This window comes from Bos taurus, chromosome 5, assembly GCF_002263795.3.
Source record: "Bos taurus isolate L1 Dominette 01449 registration number 42190680 breed Hereford chromosome 5, ARS-UCD2.0, whole genome shotgun sequence".
NCBI lineage: Eukaryota > Metazoa > Chordata > Mammalia > Artiodactyla > Bovidae > Bos > Bos taurus.
The window spans coordinates 110,165,415-110,184,513 of record NC_037332.1 but is presented as its reverse complement, the minus strand read 5'-3'; the positions used below and the strand labels follow the sequence as shown (position 1 = coordinate 110,184,513).

Below are 19,099 nucleotides of genomic sequence, written 5' to 3'. Positions count from 1 at the left end.
AATACACAGAAGAAGTATACAAAAAAGATCTTCACAACTCAAATAATCACAATGGTGTGATCACTCACCTAGAGTCAGACATCTTGGAATGTGAAGTCAAGTAGGCCTTAGCATCACTACGAACAAAGCTAGTGGAGGTGATGGAATTCCAGTTGAGCTAATTCAAATCCTAAAAGATGATGCTGTGAAAGTGCTGCATTCAATATACCAGCAAATTTGGAAAACTCAACAGTGGCCACAGGACTGGAAAAGTTCAGTTTTCATTCCAGTCCTAAAGAAAGGCAATGCCAAAGAATGTTCAAATTACTGCACAATTGCACTCATCTCACATGCTAGTAAAGTAATGCTCAAAATTCTCCAAGCCAGGCTTCAATAATATATGAACCATTAACTTCCAGATGTTCAAGCTGGTTTTAGAAAAGGCAGAGGAACCAGAGATCAAATTGCCAACATCTGTTGGATCATTGAAAAAACGAGAGTTCCAGAAAAACATCTATTTCTGCTTTACTGATTATGCCAAAGCCTTTGACTGTGTGGATCACAAAAAACTGTGGAAAATTCTTCAAGAGATGGGAATACCAGACCACTTGACCTGCTTCTTGAGAAATCTGTATGCAGGTCAGGAAACAACAGTTAGAACTGGACATGGAACAACAGACTAGTTCCAAATCAGGAAAGGAGTACGCCAAGGCTGTATATTGTCACCCTGCTTATTTAATTTCTATGCAGAGTACATCATGCGAAATGCTGGGCTGGAAGAAGCACAAGCTGGAATCAAGATTACTGGGAGAAATATCAATAACCTCAGATATGCAGATGACACCACCCTATGGCAGAAAGTGAAGAAAAACTAAAGAGCCTCTTGATGAAAGTGAAAGAGGAGAGTGAAAAAGTTGGCTTAAAGCTCAACATTCAGAAAACTAAGATCTTGGCATCTGGTCCCATCACTTCGTGGCACATAGATGGGGAAACAGTGGAAACAGTGGCTGACTTTATTTTTGGGGCTCCAAAGGCACTGCAGATGGTGACTGCAGCCATGAAATTAAAAGACGCTTACTCCTTGGAAGGAAAGTTATGACCAACCTAAATAGCATATTAAAAAGCAGAGACATTACTCTGTCAGCAAAGGTCCATCTAGTCAAGGCTATGGTTTTTCCAGTAGTCATGTATGGATGTGAGAGTTGGAGTATAAAGAAAGCTGAGCATCAAAGAATTGATGCTTTTGAACTGTGGTGTTGGAGAAGACTCTTGAGAGTCCCTTGGAGTTCAAGGAGATCCAACCAGTCCATCCTAAAGGAAATCAGTCCTGAATATTCATTGGAAGGACTGATGTTTAAGCTGAAACCCCAATACTTTGGGCCACCTGATGTGAAGAGCTGACTCATTTGAAAAGACCCTGATGCTGGGAAAGATTGAAGGTTGGGAGAAGGGGATGACAGAGGATGAGATGGTTGGATGGCATCACCGACTCAATGGACGTGAGTTTAAGTGGACTCTGGGAGTTGGTGATGAACAGGGAGACCTGGCGTGCTGCGGTCCACAGGGTCGAAAAGAGTGGGAACCAACTGAATGACTGAACTGAACTGAACTGGTGGTCCAGTGGTTGATTCCAGCCTTCCACCACAGGGGACAGTTTCCATCCCTGGTTTGGGAAACTAGGATCCTGCATGCCACGTGACAAAAAGTTAAGAGTTGAACATTTTATTAATATATGGTTCCTTTTTCTCTTTGAAATCCTATTTTCTTTCTAGAATTTTATACTGTAGTTTCATATCAAATGTCTTATTCATCATTTCATTTTCTCTGTGTATAAAAATTTCTTTTGGATTGTTATTGCAATTATTGAAACACAATTAAGCAAAGCAATATATTACAACCTTAATAACTATTAAACGGAAGTAAATTTTTTAATGGAAATGCCTCTTTTAATAAGAGACTAAAAATAGTAGCTCCTGTATCCATGGAAAAATATTATCTTGACAATTTTTTTCTTTCTATAGCCATTAAGAGCTGAGAAACTTTGATCACACAATTTAGTAGGTGGGATTGAAAAGAGTTTTGTTATGGTAATGTCCCTCAATTATTTGATCTTCTTCCAAGTTATAGGGCAGAAATCCAGTAATCTATGTTAAGAAACTAAAGGATCAGCTGAAAATTCCCTGTAGTCCTCCTTCTCTATTGTTGAAAACTAAGAACCAGAATTCTGATTTGCAAAAGGATATGTTACGAAGTCATTACTCTTTTCACAATATTAGGGTTTCTAATTGTCCTTCTATTTGTCACCTCTGAGACTGTGAGTAGAAGAGAAATATTTTTGTTTGTAAAGTGGAAGGGTGCAATTTTTAAAAAATTTCTCAGTCTATCAATTTTAGAAAAGACTATATATAATGGGACTTCCCTGGTGGCCCAGTGGTTAAGAATCCCCCTTGCAATGCAGGGGACACTAACATCCCACATGCCACACGCTTATGGAGCAAGTAAGCCCTCCCAGGGCAACTAGAGAGTAGCTCCACTTGAGTCAAGTAGAGAAAGCCCATGTGCCAACAATGAAGACCCAGTGCAGCCAAAAATAAAAATAAATTCTTTTAAAATGTCATTTGATCACGAAGGCCTTCTCCAGACAGCTCATGTAAACACTCTTACAAGTATACGTTGCTCCGCCCCCCTCCCCCCAACACTATCCCTTTTCTATGCTTTAAATTTTTGTTTTAGTTAGCAATTGCCTGATATTTGTCTATCTCCCCTCTGGAGTGTTAACGGCACAGGTGCAGGAACTCGTTTGTTCACTGCTGTGCCACAGTAGCTGGCACAGTGTGTGGACCATTAGACCTTCAACACTTGGTCCAGTAAATCCATGACTGTCCATTTTCCTTACAGCCTAAGTGACATCTTCTCGCAGGTCAGGAAACTCCTTCCCTCATGTTCGTTGCTACTGCCTGCTAAGTCGCTTCAAGTTGAGTCCGACTCTTTGCAGCCCCATGGACTGTAGCCACCAGGCTCCTCTGTCCATGGGGTTCTCCAGGCAAGAATACTGGAGTGGGTTGCCTTCTCCAGGTAATCTTCCCAACCCAGGGATCCAACCCGCATTTCTTATGTCTGCATTGGCAGGCGGGTTCTTGACCACTGCCACTGGGAAGCTCTTTTCTTATGCTACCTCTCTAACAATTTGGGAAATCACTCATAAGAGTAGGAGACCCCACTCAGCTCCCCAAATGGGGGCTTCACCACCTGTAGAAATAAGAATCCTTCAACAAGTTACTCCACAAGGGCCGTAGCAGCTGACAATCCTGTGAAGCCGTCTGGCCAAGCTTGTGAGACTTTAAAAGTGAAATTAGAAAAGGAAGCAGGGAGAAGTCAGCCAGCTTAGATGGAATTGAGAAGGCAGTCTAGCCTGTTTCCTGTTTAAAAACATGTACTTATGCCTTCACCTTTTCAGTGTCTGAAGACCACCGCTTTTAAACTAAATCTCTTCCTCCGGGGAGAGCGCGAAGAGCCAGTAACAGATCTCCCGAGGCAGCGCCATTTAAAGTCGGCCCAGGGGCCTCAGCGTCTACCTTATAAGAGGGGCTCCACCCACATTTCAGCTCTTTGTTAGTCAACCGTGCCCAGCCGGGAACAACGTAAATATTCTGATCACAAAATGCACTTCACTGTGAACGAAGCGTAGGATAGCGGTCTAATTCAGCTAGGACCTCGGCGCCTGACCAACTCCCCCTAAGAACCGACCAGGCGCCTCCATCATGGCCGCCGACTACAGCGCTGAGAGGCAACTGATAGGAAATGGCGCCGGGGCGCTCGGCCAGTCTCGCCAGGTCCAGGGCGACGGGGCCAGAGGGCTGGCAAGACCGTCTAGGAGCGTCGGCCAGGGTCCCTGAAGACGGTCCTCGGATTTTAGCACCTAGAAACCCTGAAAGTTGACGCCTGCAATATGGAGGACGGTTATTGTCTCTGCAGACCGATTTGTACGAGCAGGCCCTGATTCCGTCTCGCGTCGGAACCCGGCAAAATCCTCTATTCTCTAAACAGAATGCGTTACGCACACTGCGCATCTTCGCAATAGTGGGCCGGCTAACGACGCCAAGAATGTTACGTCGCTCTCCCCATCCCCTCCCCACCCCTAGTCCTGGTTCAGGAGGCGCGAGAACTCTACGCCCAATCCGTACTTTGTTTTTCTGCTACAGACCGCGAAGTGCGCCCGTCTCCGAAATTGACGTAAAACGCTTCCAAGAATACCCGTAGTACTCCGCGAAGCCCTCAGGCTATTCCGAGACGCTGTTTACGTATCGGCTCCGACGTACGTAGCGTTAAGCTGGAGCAGTCTCAGCGCCGGCCGCCATTTTGTGCAGTCGCTGGGAAGGAAGGAGACGCCTAAGCCGCGGCACTGCCGGGTTTGAGCGTAGCCAAACCTACCCACTGCTTTTATAACCCCGATTCTCTGTGTTTTGCTCCCGTCTCCGACGAGAGAGGCGGCGACGGTGGCGTCTGCGACGGGAGACAGCGCGTCGGAGCGAGAGAGCGCCGCGCCTGCCGCCGCCCCAACAGCGGAGGCGCCGCCGCCATCGGTCGTCACCAGACCGGAGCCGCAGGCCCTCCCGAGCCCGGCCATCCGTGCCCCGCTCCCAGATCTCTATCCGTTTGGGACCATGCGCGGAGGCGGCTTTGGGGACCGGGACCGGGATCGTGACCGTGGAGGGTAAGGGGGGAGGAGGAGAGGAAAGGCCTTGTGTGCGCGGGGGGCGGGGAGGAGGTTGCTTCCTGGGGAGACCGCAGCCTGCGGTCAAGCGGAAGACTGGGGAGCTGACTGCAGGCCTAAGAGCGAAGCTCCCGACTGGGAAGCGAGGCGACCGGGGACTTAATAGCAGTTTAGTGCGCAGGCTTCTGGTGGGCTTGGGCCCCCGGGTCGCTGGCAGGGCGGTGGGGGGAGGGGGCGGCGGCTTGGCGACGCCCCAGCCCCTGCTTGCGGACGGTCGTCGTGGCGCGGCGCGGCCGGGCCTCAGTCCCGCAGGCAGCAGGAGGGGAGCTCTGGCCGCCGCCGACCCAGCCCGGGCCTCCTCAGTTTCCCGGCTTTCGAGCCCGGCGGATTTGAGCAAGTCATTTGATCTCTCCAAGGCTAGTGTTCATCGTGAAATGCGGATGTTCTTGCTGAGAAAGAAGGATGAAGTCTCCCAGTTCACCCTGGGAAAGTCTTTTAACGGCAAATGGCTTCCCTGTTTATGGAACTGGAAACCTGGTTCGAAACTAGAGACTTTTAAGAAGCGGACTTGCAGATTTTAAAATATTTTAAAATTACGTTTAGTTGTACTTTAACTCGAAGGAAGCACATTGGAATGCCAGCGACATTTGCTGATATTATTTGCTGTCTAAAACTGTCGTTTGGCGGGAGGGAGTTTTTTGTTTGTTTTAACGTTTCTTTTTTCTTCTCTAATTGGCCTGAACCGTCAACGTCTTGGTCTAACTTGAAATGTTTTGATCTAGTAATGCCACGGTTACTGGAAGTTAACAGGATTAAACGTGAAGTCCTCCCAGATACTGAGATTCAAATCTTAAGGTTCCTCTTAATCGAAAAAGTCGCTTTAAAAAAAGTTTTATCTATGGATAAAAGTTTGGGGGACGCCACATCTTAATATATATAGATTTTGTGTGTGTGACCTTGGGCAAGATCCTGAACCTTTGTGAGCAGATTTTCTCTTCCGAAGGTGGGGATAGTAATTGCATTGTTCCCCAGAATTGAGATAGTAGTAGGCATCCTGTTAAAGCTGTTTTCGCCAAACATTTTTGTCTTTTGTGGTTCAAATACACAACTACCAGACCTAATAGTCACACGCTCCTCAATTATTATTTGATTTACTGTGGCTCAGCTGGTAAAGAATCCGCCTGCAATGCGGGAGACCTGGGTTTGATCCCTAGCTTGGGAAGGTCCCCTGGAGAAGGGAGAGGCTAGCACTCCAGTATTCTGGCCTGGAGAATTCCGTGGACTGTATAGTCCATGGGATCGCAAAGTCGGACACGACTGAGCGACTTTCACTTACTAAATAAAAAGGATTATTTTGACTTACACTTTGTTCGGAAAGGAAATACTTGATTTTAGCTTTAAATTCAGAAGACTATAAGTGGAATGTTTGCTTAGTGTTTCACAGTATAGCCAAAGTTATAGTGAATTTCAATACAACCACTTAGGAAAAAGAACTTAATGTTTCCTAGTAAAATGAAAATGACCCAGAATTCCTCTCAAGCTTTATACCCTAGACTCATAGGCCTAGAAAAACCCTTGTACATGTTCTTCGGTATCCATGTTTATAACAGTGTTATCTATGACAATATTAGAAACAGCTCAAATGTCTGGATAAATTCGTCCCATAAAATACAATAAAGCAGTAAAAAAGAAAAATTTATATCAGCATGTATGATTCACAAACATAATATTAAGTAAAAATACAAGGTGTTCTAGAAGGATAACGTAAGTAAACCAACAGATGACAAAACCAGAATACAAGGGAATGGCTAAAATTCGAGGTACTCATTGGTATGGGGATTCTAAACTTGAGATAGGCACATAGAAGCTATCAAAGTACTGATAATATTATTTCTTTACCATGGATGTTTTGTATTTACCATATATATGCTTTAATAAAAGGTTTATTACTCGAAAAGCAGAAAAAGTGAATTGCTGATCCATACTTTGTTTATCCTATATTGACTCTTAAAGTATCAGATATTAAGAAAAGACAAGAAATAATGTTTCAAACAAAATGGCACTTTCATAAGTGTGCCCTAACTCCCCCTTTACTATGAAATCTCTTTTGTTATTTGAATTGCTATTGTTCTTAACTGTACAGAGCTGAAATGTATTATTTTGAAAGGGGAATGAGTGAGGTAGTGTATGTACATGTACAGTCCAAATGCATTGTACATGATTCTGCATGTTAATGTGTAAATCTTTGAAACTGGCATTTATTGCAAATCAAAATTAATACTCGAAACATTAAGGAGCAGCATAGTATGCAAGGGGTTAGGATATGTGGATATTTAAATGATTATACAAATGCACTCAGGTTCTACAAGAGGAAAGGCTCTCTTGGATATTGTAGTCAACCTTATAAAGGGGGTAGAAAGCGTATTTTTTAAGAATCCCATGTTTCAAATTACAGTATATCTTTAGAAAAGGATGATATGTCTTGGTTAAATAGCCAAGGCAATAGGGAAAAAGGAAAAACTTTGAAAAATAAGGGCTATCTTGAATAAGTCTTGGACATTTTTTTCAAAAGTTCTGTTTTCTTCTAGGTTGTTATTTTAAGATCTGAGTAATATTGGAGTGCAGCAGCAGCATTGAAATTGGCATTTTTTGGGAACCACATTTGTTGTTGTTCAGTCACTAAATTGTGTCTGACCCTGCAGCACTGTGGACTGCAGCACACCAGGCTTCCCTGTCCTCACTGTCTCCCAGAGTTTGCTCAGATTGAGGTCCATTGAATCAGTGGTGCTCTCCAACCATCTCATCCTCTCCCTCCCCTCTCGACTGCCTTGGATCTTTCCCAGCATTAGGGTCTTTTCTGAAGAACCACATAATTAGGCAGCCAATCTCTGAAAATTAGTATTTGGTCATTTTTCTTTGCAAGACTGACAGTTTAAAGACTTGGCTTTTTTATTTGTAGAGAACCTTATTTATTGATAGAATTGTGTTAGTTGCCTCACCTAAAAGGGAGAGAGGAGGAGGGGTCAGCCTCCAATTTGGTCTTAAGCCTGAGGATGTATTGAAGGTGTTGATTGGTATTGATCAACAGTAATATGAAGGTGTTGATTGGTATTGATCAACAGTAATACAAATGGAATCTGCCAAGTTCTGTCTTTTTGAATTAAATACTTAATGGTCCCAATAAAATTACCTTCCATCAGTCTTTGTATATTTGTATTTAGAGAAATATCTAGTTGGCTCTTTAAGCCAAGAAATTTTAAGAGCATTTTGAGTTCCAGGAAATTGACATGCTTTAGAATGGTTACTACATTTACTGCCTGTTGATTAGTGGAACCACTTGCAAAATGATGTTATGAATGAGTTAGAGTAGAAAAGGAGAATTAAATTTGGTGTAATGTTTTCAGGAGTAAGGAAATGGGATGGAAACATTGTATATTTGTACACCAAAACAATGTCCTATGCCTTAGTAGGTTGAAATACAGAATTGAAGACCATCTTAATCTTAGGATTCTTTGTAGGAAACAGAACATTTCAAGTTTGGCTAATGGCCATATTTGTATTCCAGTTGAATTTGTCTGTTGTGAAAGCAAGATAAAGCAGAAAGAATGATTTTTAAATTGTTTTAAAGACCTCAGATAACTTTTTCTACCTGTCCACAGTTTTGCCCTAATTTAAACTTAATATCCTCACTTAGCTTCATTTCTGAATATTACATAAGAGTAGCGATTTCTGTTCACTTTAGTATTTTTAGCACCACTTAAAACAGTACCTGGTTTATAGTTGATACCCAGTAACAATTTGTTGAATGAATACAATTATGCCAATTTGTACTGTTTACTATGCCAGATACTGTTTTAAGTACTTTACACAAATATTTTTTTTGGAGGGGGTTGGTAGTATCTTAAGAGTTGCATCTTTTTACATGTTTTTATGGCACCTGAGATATTTTGCTTTAAAAATACTAATAAACTGAAAATTTTGATGTTTCTAGATTTGGAGCAAGAGGTGGTGGTGGCCTTCCCCCAAAGAAATTTGGTAATCCTGGGGAGCGTCTACGTAAAAAGAAGTGGGATTTGAGTGAGCTCCCCAAGTTTGAGAAGAATTTTTACGTTGAACATCCAGAAGTGGCAAGACTGACTCCAGTAAGTTTGAGGGGCGGTATTTATTTACCTTTTCTTCACATACAATAATGAACCAAGTAGATAAATTACCCAAAGTTTACTCATATATAGCCAAACTTTACTCATATATTTATATACAAAGTTTACTCTTGTGTTTTTTATTCTGGTGTGGTGGGGCTTTTCCTTTGGTTCTTAGGAAAGCTGATACTCATAAGAGAAAGCACTTGATTCTCATATGTTGTTGGTTATATTTCATCTTTCTGAGTTAACTGTTCTTGTGTGGAAAATGAAACTTACTGCCTGCTTTGTTGACTTAGAAAGTTGAACATACGTGAAAAGCGCTGTAAGAAATGTTAAACATATTTTCCATTGTAATTGTGAATTTGATAATTGTTATGCTATATTAGAACATAAAGTTTTGCACGTTTAGAATAAATTGGTTACTGATTTGTCTTACTTTGTTTCTTAAATAGTATGAGGTTGATGAATTACGCCGAAAGAAAGAGATTACAGTGAGAGGGGGAGATGTTTGTCCTAAACCTGTGTTTGCCTTCCATCATGCTAACTTCCCACGTAAGTGCTTTTCATTCTGGGATATTAATTGTTAATTTAGCTTGAATGGTCACTGTGGTCATAAGTTATTTAAAGGTTTTGACCCAGTTCAGGATTTTGTTGAAAAGACAAATAGAAACCTTTCACAAAAGTTCAAGTTTTTTTTTTAAGGGGGCGGGGTTGTCTTTTTAATGCTCATGTGTTCTCAATTTAGAACTTTTTTTGGGTCTTTTGCAAGGTTTTTTTTTTAATTTGGTTTTCATCTTTCCTTGGGGTTTTGCCCTCTACGTTTTAGAAAAATAGCAAAATAAAATTGCTTTCTACATGGATAAAATTTGGATTAGATAAACAGTATCTAATGGCTACTAGGTACCTTAGATACTTTAGACCAATGGTTTTCAAGTTTTTGAGAATAAGGGTAGATGGCTATGGCAGTAGCCTTCTTGAGAAGTAGTCAGCAGGTCAAATAACTGAATTTCAGTAACTGAAGACAAAACTACTGTTTCTCTTGGAGAGATGTAAAGCTGGATAATTCTTGCCTTTGGTGAGCTTAACAAGTTTTTATAATTTCTTTTGGCTGTAGGTTCACTTCTTAGTTTTACCTAAAAGCAATAATATCTGTTCTTGTACAGAATACGTAATGGATGTGTTGATGGATCAGCACTTTACAGAACCAACTCCAATTCAGTGCCAGGGATTTCCCTTGGCTCTTAGTGGCCGGGATATGGTGGGCATTGCTCAGACTGGCTCTGGGAAGACGTTGGCGGTATGTAACCCGCAAGGGAAGACTTTTCATATTGTGGTAACTTATTTTACTGTTGTAAATATTACATATATTCTCAATGCTTAAAATTCTAATTCAGATAGTGGAAGTAATATTTCAGCTTTTTTAGCTATCTGAGATATGTGGAAGCATTTTATGTTCACATTTGCATTGTATATATGTGTAAGAGATGTGAATTCTGTTTTCCCTTTCCTGGTTTTATTTAGACATTATCAATTACTGTGATAACTTAGAACAGTTACTATAATGGCTTAGTTTTGGCGTAAGACTGTCCTTCTTTTCTCCTCCAGTATTTGCTACCTGCAATTGTTCATATTAACCACCAGCCTTACTTGGAAAGAGGAGATGGCCCAATTGTAAGTGTGTTTCAGTTTGTTTATACTTCAAAAAATAACTAGTTTATTATTATGTTTCAGGCACTGTACTTTACATGTGTTCTCAGATTTCATTCTCAACCCCACCTTCCATATCTGGAGGAAATATTGTCTTACTGGTAAATCTTAGGCACAAAGCAATTAAGTGACTGGCCCGGGTCAGACAGTAATTAAATTGCTGAGCTTGAATTTGAATCAGTCTTACTTTTAACTACTGTGCCTGTTACCTTCATATGTAGGCATTTTCTGTGCATTAAATGCAGATGCACTGCTTAATTACCCATTGATCCTATGAGGGATACAAAGGTGTAAAATGAGATTCTTGCTCTGTGGATATAAGTCAGGTTTGGGATGTGTATTTTTTGTGTTTAAGTAATGCTTTTGTAAATGTTTTTGAGCAGCACCATTTTCTGGTTTGATCATTTTCAGTTAATACTATTTACTGTAAGCTTTCAGTAGTGGTCTTCAAACATTTTGAATGCACTTTCTTAACATTTTTTTAATAGAGCTTGCACTCACTATATGTTTATAAGTATGTGCATTATACAGTATGTCTTAATGATTCACAACAAGAAGTAGTACATTAACTTTTCATTACATAATATGTAATGTATTTCATATGGCTAATGGAGTTAGCAATATTATCATTAACTAATGTCTAATGGATTGATATACCAAGTGAGAGTTATTGTTACCAGCATATATGATTCCTGTTTCAAAGTGTCTTAATTTTATTTGACAACTTCTTGTCACATTGTGTATAAATCAACCTTGTTTTTGCCAGATTTGCCTGGCCAAGAGCTTAAACTAGATGTCAGGAAAATGTCAGCTCTGCTCTTTTCTTGTTCTGGTATTTAAGTAAAGTTTGGGACTTGTTTTTGGGACTGGTTTTGTTACAGGAATATTGTAGCTACTTACTCATTTTGTGAGTTGTTTAGTTAAAACTAGGTAATACAGTCTATAAATCTACTTACGTAGCACACATTAATGAATCTCGTGTCAAAAGTCAACCATCATACTACATGGCAAATATTAGTTCTCAAATTGGATTGACCAAAAGATTCATTGAGGTTTTTCTGTAAGATGTTAGGGATGTGATTTTTAGCCACATTACAGTGCAATATCTTAACACCTGCTGCCTTCCCAGGCCCCTACCCCAGATTAGACAATAGAGAAATAACCTTTTTGCACTTTTTTTTGTTGCCCTTAAACTTGGAGTGATGTCTCAAATGATTTGTTTGCTTTAAGTGTCTAGTTCTGGCTCCTACCAGAGAGCTTGCCCAGCAAGTACAGCAAGTGGCTGATGACTATGGCAAATGTTCCAGATTGAAGAGCACTTGCATCTATGGAGGTGCTCCTAAGGGTCCCCAGATTCGAGATTTGGAGAGAGGTAGGGAAAAAAGAGCATTTAAGAATTTTTAGTTTTATTTTACCAGGTTTTGTAAATGAAATTGAAGAGGAAAATAGTGGATTCTGGCGGGGTGGGGGGGATCAGTATTTTAGTAGCTTAGAAATTCTCAAATACGGTTAAAATGCTATTTTAGGAAAGTCCAGTGTGGCTAGAGATTTAATGGGGTTTTTATACATAAATTCTTGTTACATCATGTTTTTTTCTAGGTACTTGCTGAAGTTTGAACAGCATTTAAAGAATTCTTAGTTGAATAGATCTTTGGTTTTGTTTTACAGGTGTTGAGATCTGTATAGCTACTCCTGGACGCCTGATAGATTTCCTGGAGTCAGGAAAGACAAATCTTCGCCGATGTACTTACCTTGTACTGGATGAAGCTGACAGAATGCTTGATATGGGCTTTGAGCCCCAGATTCGTAAAATTGTTGACCAAATCAGGGTGTGTAAAGCTTACGTTTTTTTAATATCCTTTGCCTATAGTGGTTCCTTAATCTAAAAGAAACTCTTTCTTTTCCTGATAGCCTGATAGGCAGACATTAATGTGGAGTGCCACCTGGCCGAAAGAAGTAAGACAGCTGGCAGAGGATTTCCTTCGTGATTACACCCAGATCAACGTAGGCAATCTGGAGTTGAGTGCCAACCACAACATCCTCCAGATTGTGGATGTCTGCATGGAAAGTGAAAAAGACCACAAGTATGAGAGATTTCACTGTTTTGATAATGCTGATAAAACTTTTCCTCTAATAATCTTCTAAAATTAAAGTGTTATTCATAGAAGCCAGTATTGCCTAGCCTTGAACACATTAAAAGCATTGTTTTCCAACAATCCATTATGTATGTTTTCAGAGCATTGAGGTTAAAGGCAGGAATTCTGGATTCTTAAATTTGACCAGCTCTGATAATTCCCAGCTATATTGAAAGTAATTTGAAAAGAAGATACTAAAACTTTGAAGGGTTGAATCTGGAAACATAGCTTCTGCGTAATGTATAAGGAGGTCTTCTCTAGATGACTTCATTGTTTCGTGTTGTTTTCAGGTTAATCCAACTTATGGAGGAAATAATGGCTGAAAAGGAAAATAAAACCATAATATTTGTAGAGACGAAGAGACGCTGTGATGACCTTACTCGAAGGATGCGCAGAGATGGGTAAGTGCAGCACTGATGTAATTAATTTGCCTCGGATTTTATAATTCAGTAGGAATTTGTAAATTGGTACTGTTAATGTTGTATAGTATTTCAATAATTCCTAATATGTACTTGGCTTTTTTCTTCTGACAGTTGGCCAGCTATGTGTATACATGGAGACAAGAGTCAACCAGAAAGAGATTGGGTACTTAATGGTGAGTTCAAAACTAAGCATTGTCCTTACAGTGTATTTCAGGGATTGACAAACATTCTGCAAAGAGCCAGGTAGTAAATATTTTTGGCTTTGCAGATTTTATAGTGGTTTGTGTCACAACTGTTAGCTGCTATTGCAGCACAAATATAGCCATAGACATTATGTAAAGAGAGCCTGGCTGTGTTCCAGCAAAACTTTATTGCAGAAATGGGCTTTGTGCCACATTTGATCCTTAGACCAGAGTTTGCCTAGCTCTGCCCTGGTTTTTTGAATATTGGGAGCATTTTTGTCATCTCCACTGTACTTTTAATGTCAGTAATGCTGGGTCTTAATACTCCTTTTTCACCACTTAAACCACTCTATCTAATAAGTTCTTGCCTTTATAGATACATACAGTGGCCTGGAAGCTCCTGGAAATTTTAATGGAGGCTTCATCGTGTTAACTCAGTCTCCACCTCCTCTCATGTCCTCTGAGGATTGAGAGTGGGGCTCAAAGTTCCAAACTTCTCCAATCACGGCTTGGTCTTTCTGGTGACCAGCTTCTGTCCAGGAGCTATTCTGGAGCCCATTAAGTGTCATTTTGTTAGAAGAGATCTCTTATCACCCAGGAAATTGAGGGATTTAGGAACTCTTTGTTCAGGTATCAGGGTCAAAGGCTTTTAAGTATTATAATAAAAGATTCTCTTAGCATCTCTGTTTCATGAGGGTTTTAGGAGCTCAGTGCCAGGAACTGAGGGTAGAGACCTATAGATACACCTACATGTATGTATGAATATATATATACATGAACTGTATATTTTATTTCTATATATATATTCTATTATTTCACAGGCCAAAGCTATGGTTTCCCCTTTGATTTCATGTCTTTTAAACTTCCTCTCCCTTTCTCTATCCCTTCCCCTACCCTGACTTCTGGTTTTATTTGGGAGATTACTTTGCTGTCACAATTTAAGAGAAGAAAAATTCCAATTCATGTTAATTTTGTTGCAAACTGCCCCACCATTTTAATGTTACTTCATTGTTACGTAACTTTTTCATCTATTGCTTCTCGGCTAATGGTGAATATAATAAATATTTTCAAAAGAATTACTATTAACTTTAAAAAAGCTTGGTATGTTCTGACACCATTACTTGAAATTTTAACATAGTAGAAAAGGCCAGAGAGCTGGGAATGTTTATTTGGTCACTTTAAGATATATCACATATCTCTGATTTTATAACTTGGTTTTCATAATATCATCCTTGTTTTGCAGAGTTCCGTTCTGGAAAGGCTCCCATTCTCATTGCCACAGATGTAGCCTCCCGTGGGCTAGGTTTGTATAGATAGGTGTCTCTGTCAATGGTATATATATCTTTTGGTTTAAAGATTTGCTTGTCATTTCACATTAGAGTTGCATATACATGTGTTTAGATAAATATTTAAAAGAGAAGAATTACATACAAAGTACGTGATTTCCCCCCACCCCCCACATTTTTTTTTTTTAAACCTTGGTGGGTTTTTTTGTTTGTTTTTTATTTTCTTTTTATTTTCACAGTCTCTTCCTGCTCCTAACAAACAGGCTTTGGTCTGCAGCAAGGCCTAGGCATGACTATTTAAACAGTTGGAGGGAGAGGAGACATTCAGTTGAACAGCTCAACTTCTTCCTGGTTTTATTCTATTTTCTGGGTGAATAGAATGAGCCTCATTGAACCTAGCTACTAGAAGCTAGTTTCTTCAGTTACTTTTTTCCCCTCTACGAATATATCTGTGGAGGTACAATTCCATGAATGCTAATATATTCTTGGGATTTAGTAAGTCTATAAATATGATACCTTTCAGCAATTAAATCTGCTTTGCCCAATTTAATTTACTGAAGTAAAATTAACATGAGCACTCAGTTATCCCCTCTTCCCACCCATACTTATATCATTGATGTGCTTGCTGTCTTCCAATTTAAGATCTTAATCTGAAGCTGATGTTCTGGAGTTTAAACCCATTATGGTTTTATGCAGAGATATTTTGTGGTACTTTAGCCCTTTCTGAGAAAAATAGGTGTAATTCAAAACTTAATTTTAAAAAATAAGAGTATTTCTATTACAAAGATATTTTTAAATTATTGACATATTTCTTGCTGAGTAAGGCGAGAAGCAACCATATTCCCTATGATACTCAACATAAAGCAAGTATTTGAACTAGATTACAAAAGTAATGAAGGCTTTTTATACATTGCACTCAACGTATTCCCTCCTTCAGAGGTGGTGACTTGCAGCCATGACTGAAAAATTGTCTCTACCCTCTGAGGTCATGTCTGGATCTGTGCGGTTAGAACTTGGGCCTGTTGGGAGAAGAGGCTGAAGCCTGAAAGCAGTTTACATAAAAGCTTTCAGTGATGGTGGTTTTTAAACAGGCTTGCTATGTGCTGGTAGCTTCTTTGTGCATCTTGCCTAGACAATTTAAAATATTTGTTCCATGTCCCCCTGCATTTCTAAACCAAATCAATTGGCTGCCATTAGAATAACTTAGACTCTTCATCCCACCCCCACTCATCCAAGAGAGGGGAGAGGGAACGTATCTGAGTCTGTTTCTTGTTACTCAACATCAGTGCTTGTTTTGGGCCCCTTTGTTTGCTGCCTTGTAAAAATCGAAAGGGGAAACCCACCAAAATGGCAGAATGCTGACCAAGGTCCTACAAGATCCTGGAAAGTGAAGGCTTCTACCTCATAGACAGGGGTGCAATTTTCAGCTGAGTCACCAGGCCTTTTTTCACTTCCTGTCGAGCGATGGCCTCTTAAATATTCCCTTCAGGTAAGTTCTCTGATTCCCATAACTTTATAATAGTCGTCCTCAGGAAATAATAGTCATCCTAGTCATCTTTATAATAGTCATCCTATTTATTCCCCTTGCAATGGGATATTTTTAATTTTTCCTTTTTTTTTTTTGTTTAAACTGCACACTGTTAAGCTAAAAGTGTTGAATTTATTTTGTTTTGTTTTTTAACAGAAGCTTTGATAGCAGCTGCAGATCACTCAGTACATGGCCGAGGCAAATCTACATTGGCCGGAAGCAGCTCTAGATGAGCCTATTGGCTAGTCTCAGTCCCTCCCAATTAGTGATTGGAGATTCAGGCCATGTCATAGGGCTTGTCACCCAAAAAGTTCTTACCCTAGGCAGCTGGCTAAAACATTAACTTTTTGATTTCTTACTCTGCAACAGCATCTTTAAAGCCACGAAGGTAATATTGTGACAGTGCACAAATAACATCAGGGCAGGCTAGACTGGAGAAAACCAAATTCTGCACTTGCTCTTACATGCCCTTAGCCTGCTATATGTGTGCACGTACAAGACACCTTTCTAGTGTGAAGAACTTGCACCATATCTGCCCCCCATTGAACCTCTCCACAAATGCTCCCAAGTGTTAGTACCTGAGCTGTTGACTCCAGTCCCCAGTGCTTTCTAGTAGGAAAGCACGAATCTGCGTCAGTGCAGTAATTCAGCCTGCTCTGCTGCCTGTGGTCATACACAATGAGACTGACTAAGGAGCATTCTAGCTCTGAAGATGCGATCGTGGAGCATAATTCCCCACTTCCCCCATCTCACATCCATCCTGGCCCTGTAAATTTTTGTTTCCCTTTTGTTACATCATCATCCCTAGCCGGAGACTCACGCTGCCCCCTGTGATAACTGCCTTCTCGTCTTTCTGGTGTGATTTCAGGACTTTAGGGGTCAGTAAAGACTGAGGAGCCTTTATTGTAATAAGAAACAGACCTAATGCCCCTTTCTTCACAGGCCTTTTAACAGCAGCTGAATTTTTTTTTTTTTTTTTTTAATCATCTCCCCTTTCCCCTGAAATTAATCCAGTCTGGGCAATAGATGCAGTCTGACCCTTTGGATGTAACTTACATTTTTTTATTAATTATTTTTTTCTACAATCACCCCAATTATCCTTGGGGGAGGCGTTGGAGGACCTGAAATTTTTACCCGAACCCAGGTTCTCCGGCGCTTGGCAACCAAATGGGGCTACAGAGAAGCATCTAAGCCAGTTCACAGAGCGAGCGTGTGTGGGGACTTCTCACTGCCACGGACCCTTGATGCATGCTCCCCGCGCTCCAGTGGTCCCGTGTCAGAAGGCGGAGTTTTCGAAAGGAGGCCGCCAAAAATAAAAGGCAAAGAGACGGGATCGGCTGCAGCGGTTTCCCAAAGGAGGAGGGAGTGTGCATCGGTCTGGTAACAAACAGAGAATGTTTTTTAATTATTTATATCACAAAAATCTGTGTTTTATCTAGGATATTTTCTGAATATTCTTTGTAAAATGCAGATTTTTTTCCACAAAACATTAGGATTCTTTGTTATATTCTTAAATTTGTTTGTTTAAGTAGGTAAAAATATACATTTAGTTGGAAGCATTACACTAACATTTACATACTTAAAACTTTAGGAGGTTGTTCAATTCAATTCCCAGCAGTGGACAGAACATTAAACTTGTGTCTCAAGGTTTCATGATGTTTTCCCACACTCTTTGGCTATTTAATTTTCCAGGTTATGTAGATAATCTTTGATAATTGAAGTAAGGACTGAGTTGAAGTAACCTTGAGTTGAGAAAAAAAACTCATTTGGCAAGAGCTGGGCTTGGTAGTACAGTGAAATTTTAGTGTAATGTGCTCTTGTGGTAATTGAAAGAAGAAAGATAATTTGGATGTTTCTGCAAAGGAAAATAAGTGTATTTAACTTTGGCTCTGATCAGTTTTGTCTTTTTTAATATAAGCAAAAATTTCTTAATCTAAAAATCTTAAGTCTCCATGTAAATGTAGTAATAAAGTATATGAAGTTTTTGTTTTTTTTTGTTTTTTGTTTTCATTTTGCTCTGTGACTGGTTTAAAGGTAAGTTTGTTATATTACTGGTAGATTTTGCCAGGCTCTCCCAACAGAGTAGAAGTGATTTGGCCTTGTAGCTTAATGGTGGTATCACCTTAAACATTCCAGTTTTGAAAAAGATGGAACTGGAATTTGGTACAACTCCTGTCAGTAATGCTGGTTAAAATATGAAAGAGGCAGGAGTTTGAATAGTTGAATGGGATTCCCTTAGGATTTTACAGCTGATGCTTTCTCTGCATGTCCAAGCATCATTAATCCTCTTTTACTCTGTTGGGATGAGTCTTTTTTGTTCCTGTTCAGAGTGGTCACTAACTTAGTCTTCTCTCCTCTTGCTGTCATCTGCATTCGTGCTTCCCACCTGTTGTTGGCATGTCCTTTACCTTCTCTTTCCCTGCCACATCAACCTACACACTGACTCATCGTTGGCTTTGAAGATGTGGAAGATGTCAAGTTTGTGATCAACTATGACTATCCAAACAGCTCAGAGGATTATGTGCACCGTATTGGCCGAACAGCCCGTAGCACCAACAAGGGCACTGCCTACACCTTCTTTACCCCAGGGAACCTAAAGCAGGCCCGAGAGTTGATCAAAGTGCTAGAAGAGGCTAATCAGGCTATCAATCCAAAATTGATGCAGCTGGTGGACCACAGAGGAGGCGGCGGAGGAGGGGGTAAGGGTAAGTCCTGGAGTTTTCCAGGTACTGCCAAGGTATCTTTTTTGTGTTCATTGTGCCTTGTTGTTAATGCAGTGGAGGTTAATGTTACGTTGCTTAATAATTGTTCATAATCTCTTGAGTAAGACAGTAAGAGGTCTGAGTGACTGTCATAGCCTTAGGTAGTATGTTTTGAGTTTTCCATATGGAGAAATGAGTAATGTTATATAGGCATAGTTACTGGATCTGAATTGAACAGTTGTGAAATATACTAGCTAGGACCTGTGTTTTATGCCCTTTCCCTCAGCTTACTATATGTTGAA

The 19,099-nt window shown here is 40.2% G+C and overlaps 1 protein-coding gene across 2 annotated transcripts in view; it reads left to right on the top strand.

Moving 5' to 3' along the window:
* The first annotated feature begins 4,332 nt into the window (after positions 1 to 4,332).
* The window catches only part of DDX17 (DEAD-box helicase 17), an 18,301-nt gene continuing 3,534 nt past the window's right edge, over positions 4,333 to 19,099 (top strand). The window contains exons 1-12 of one of the 2 annotated variants that reach the window (XM_024991674.2): positions 4,333 to 4,693; positions 8,685 to 8,835; positions 9,288 to 9,387; positions 9,999 to 10,132; positions 10,441 to 10,506; positions 11,773 to 11,914; positions 12,211 to 12,371; positions 12,454 to 12,626; positions 12,968 to 13,078; positions 13,211 to 13,272; positions 14,525 to 14,584; positions 18,558 to 18,800. In XM_024991674.2, the coding sequence (XP_024847442.1) occupies positions 4,644 to 4,693; positions 8,685 to 8,835; positions 9,288 to 9,387; positions 9,999 to 10,132; positions 10,441 to 10,506; positions 11,773 to 11,914; positions 12,211 to 12,371; positions 12,454 to 12,626; positions 12,968 to 13,078; positions 13,211 to 13,272; positions 14,525 to 14,584; positions 18,558 to 18,800 (1,453 nt within the window). In that variant the 5' untranslated portion in view covers positions 4,333 to 4,643. 2 annotated transcript variants of the gene reach the window in all.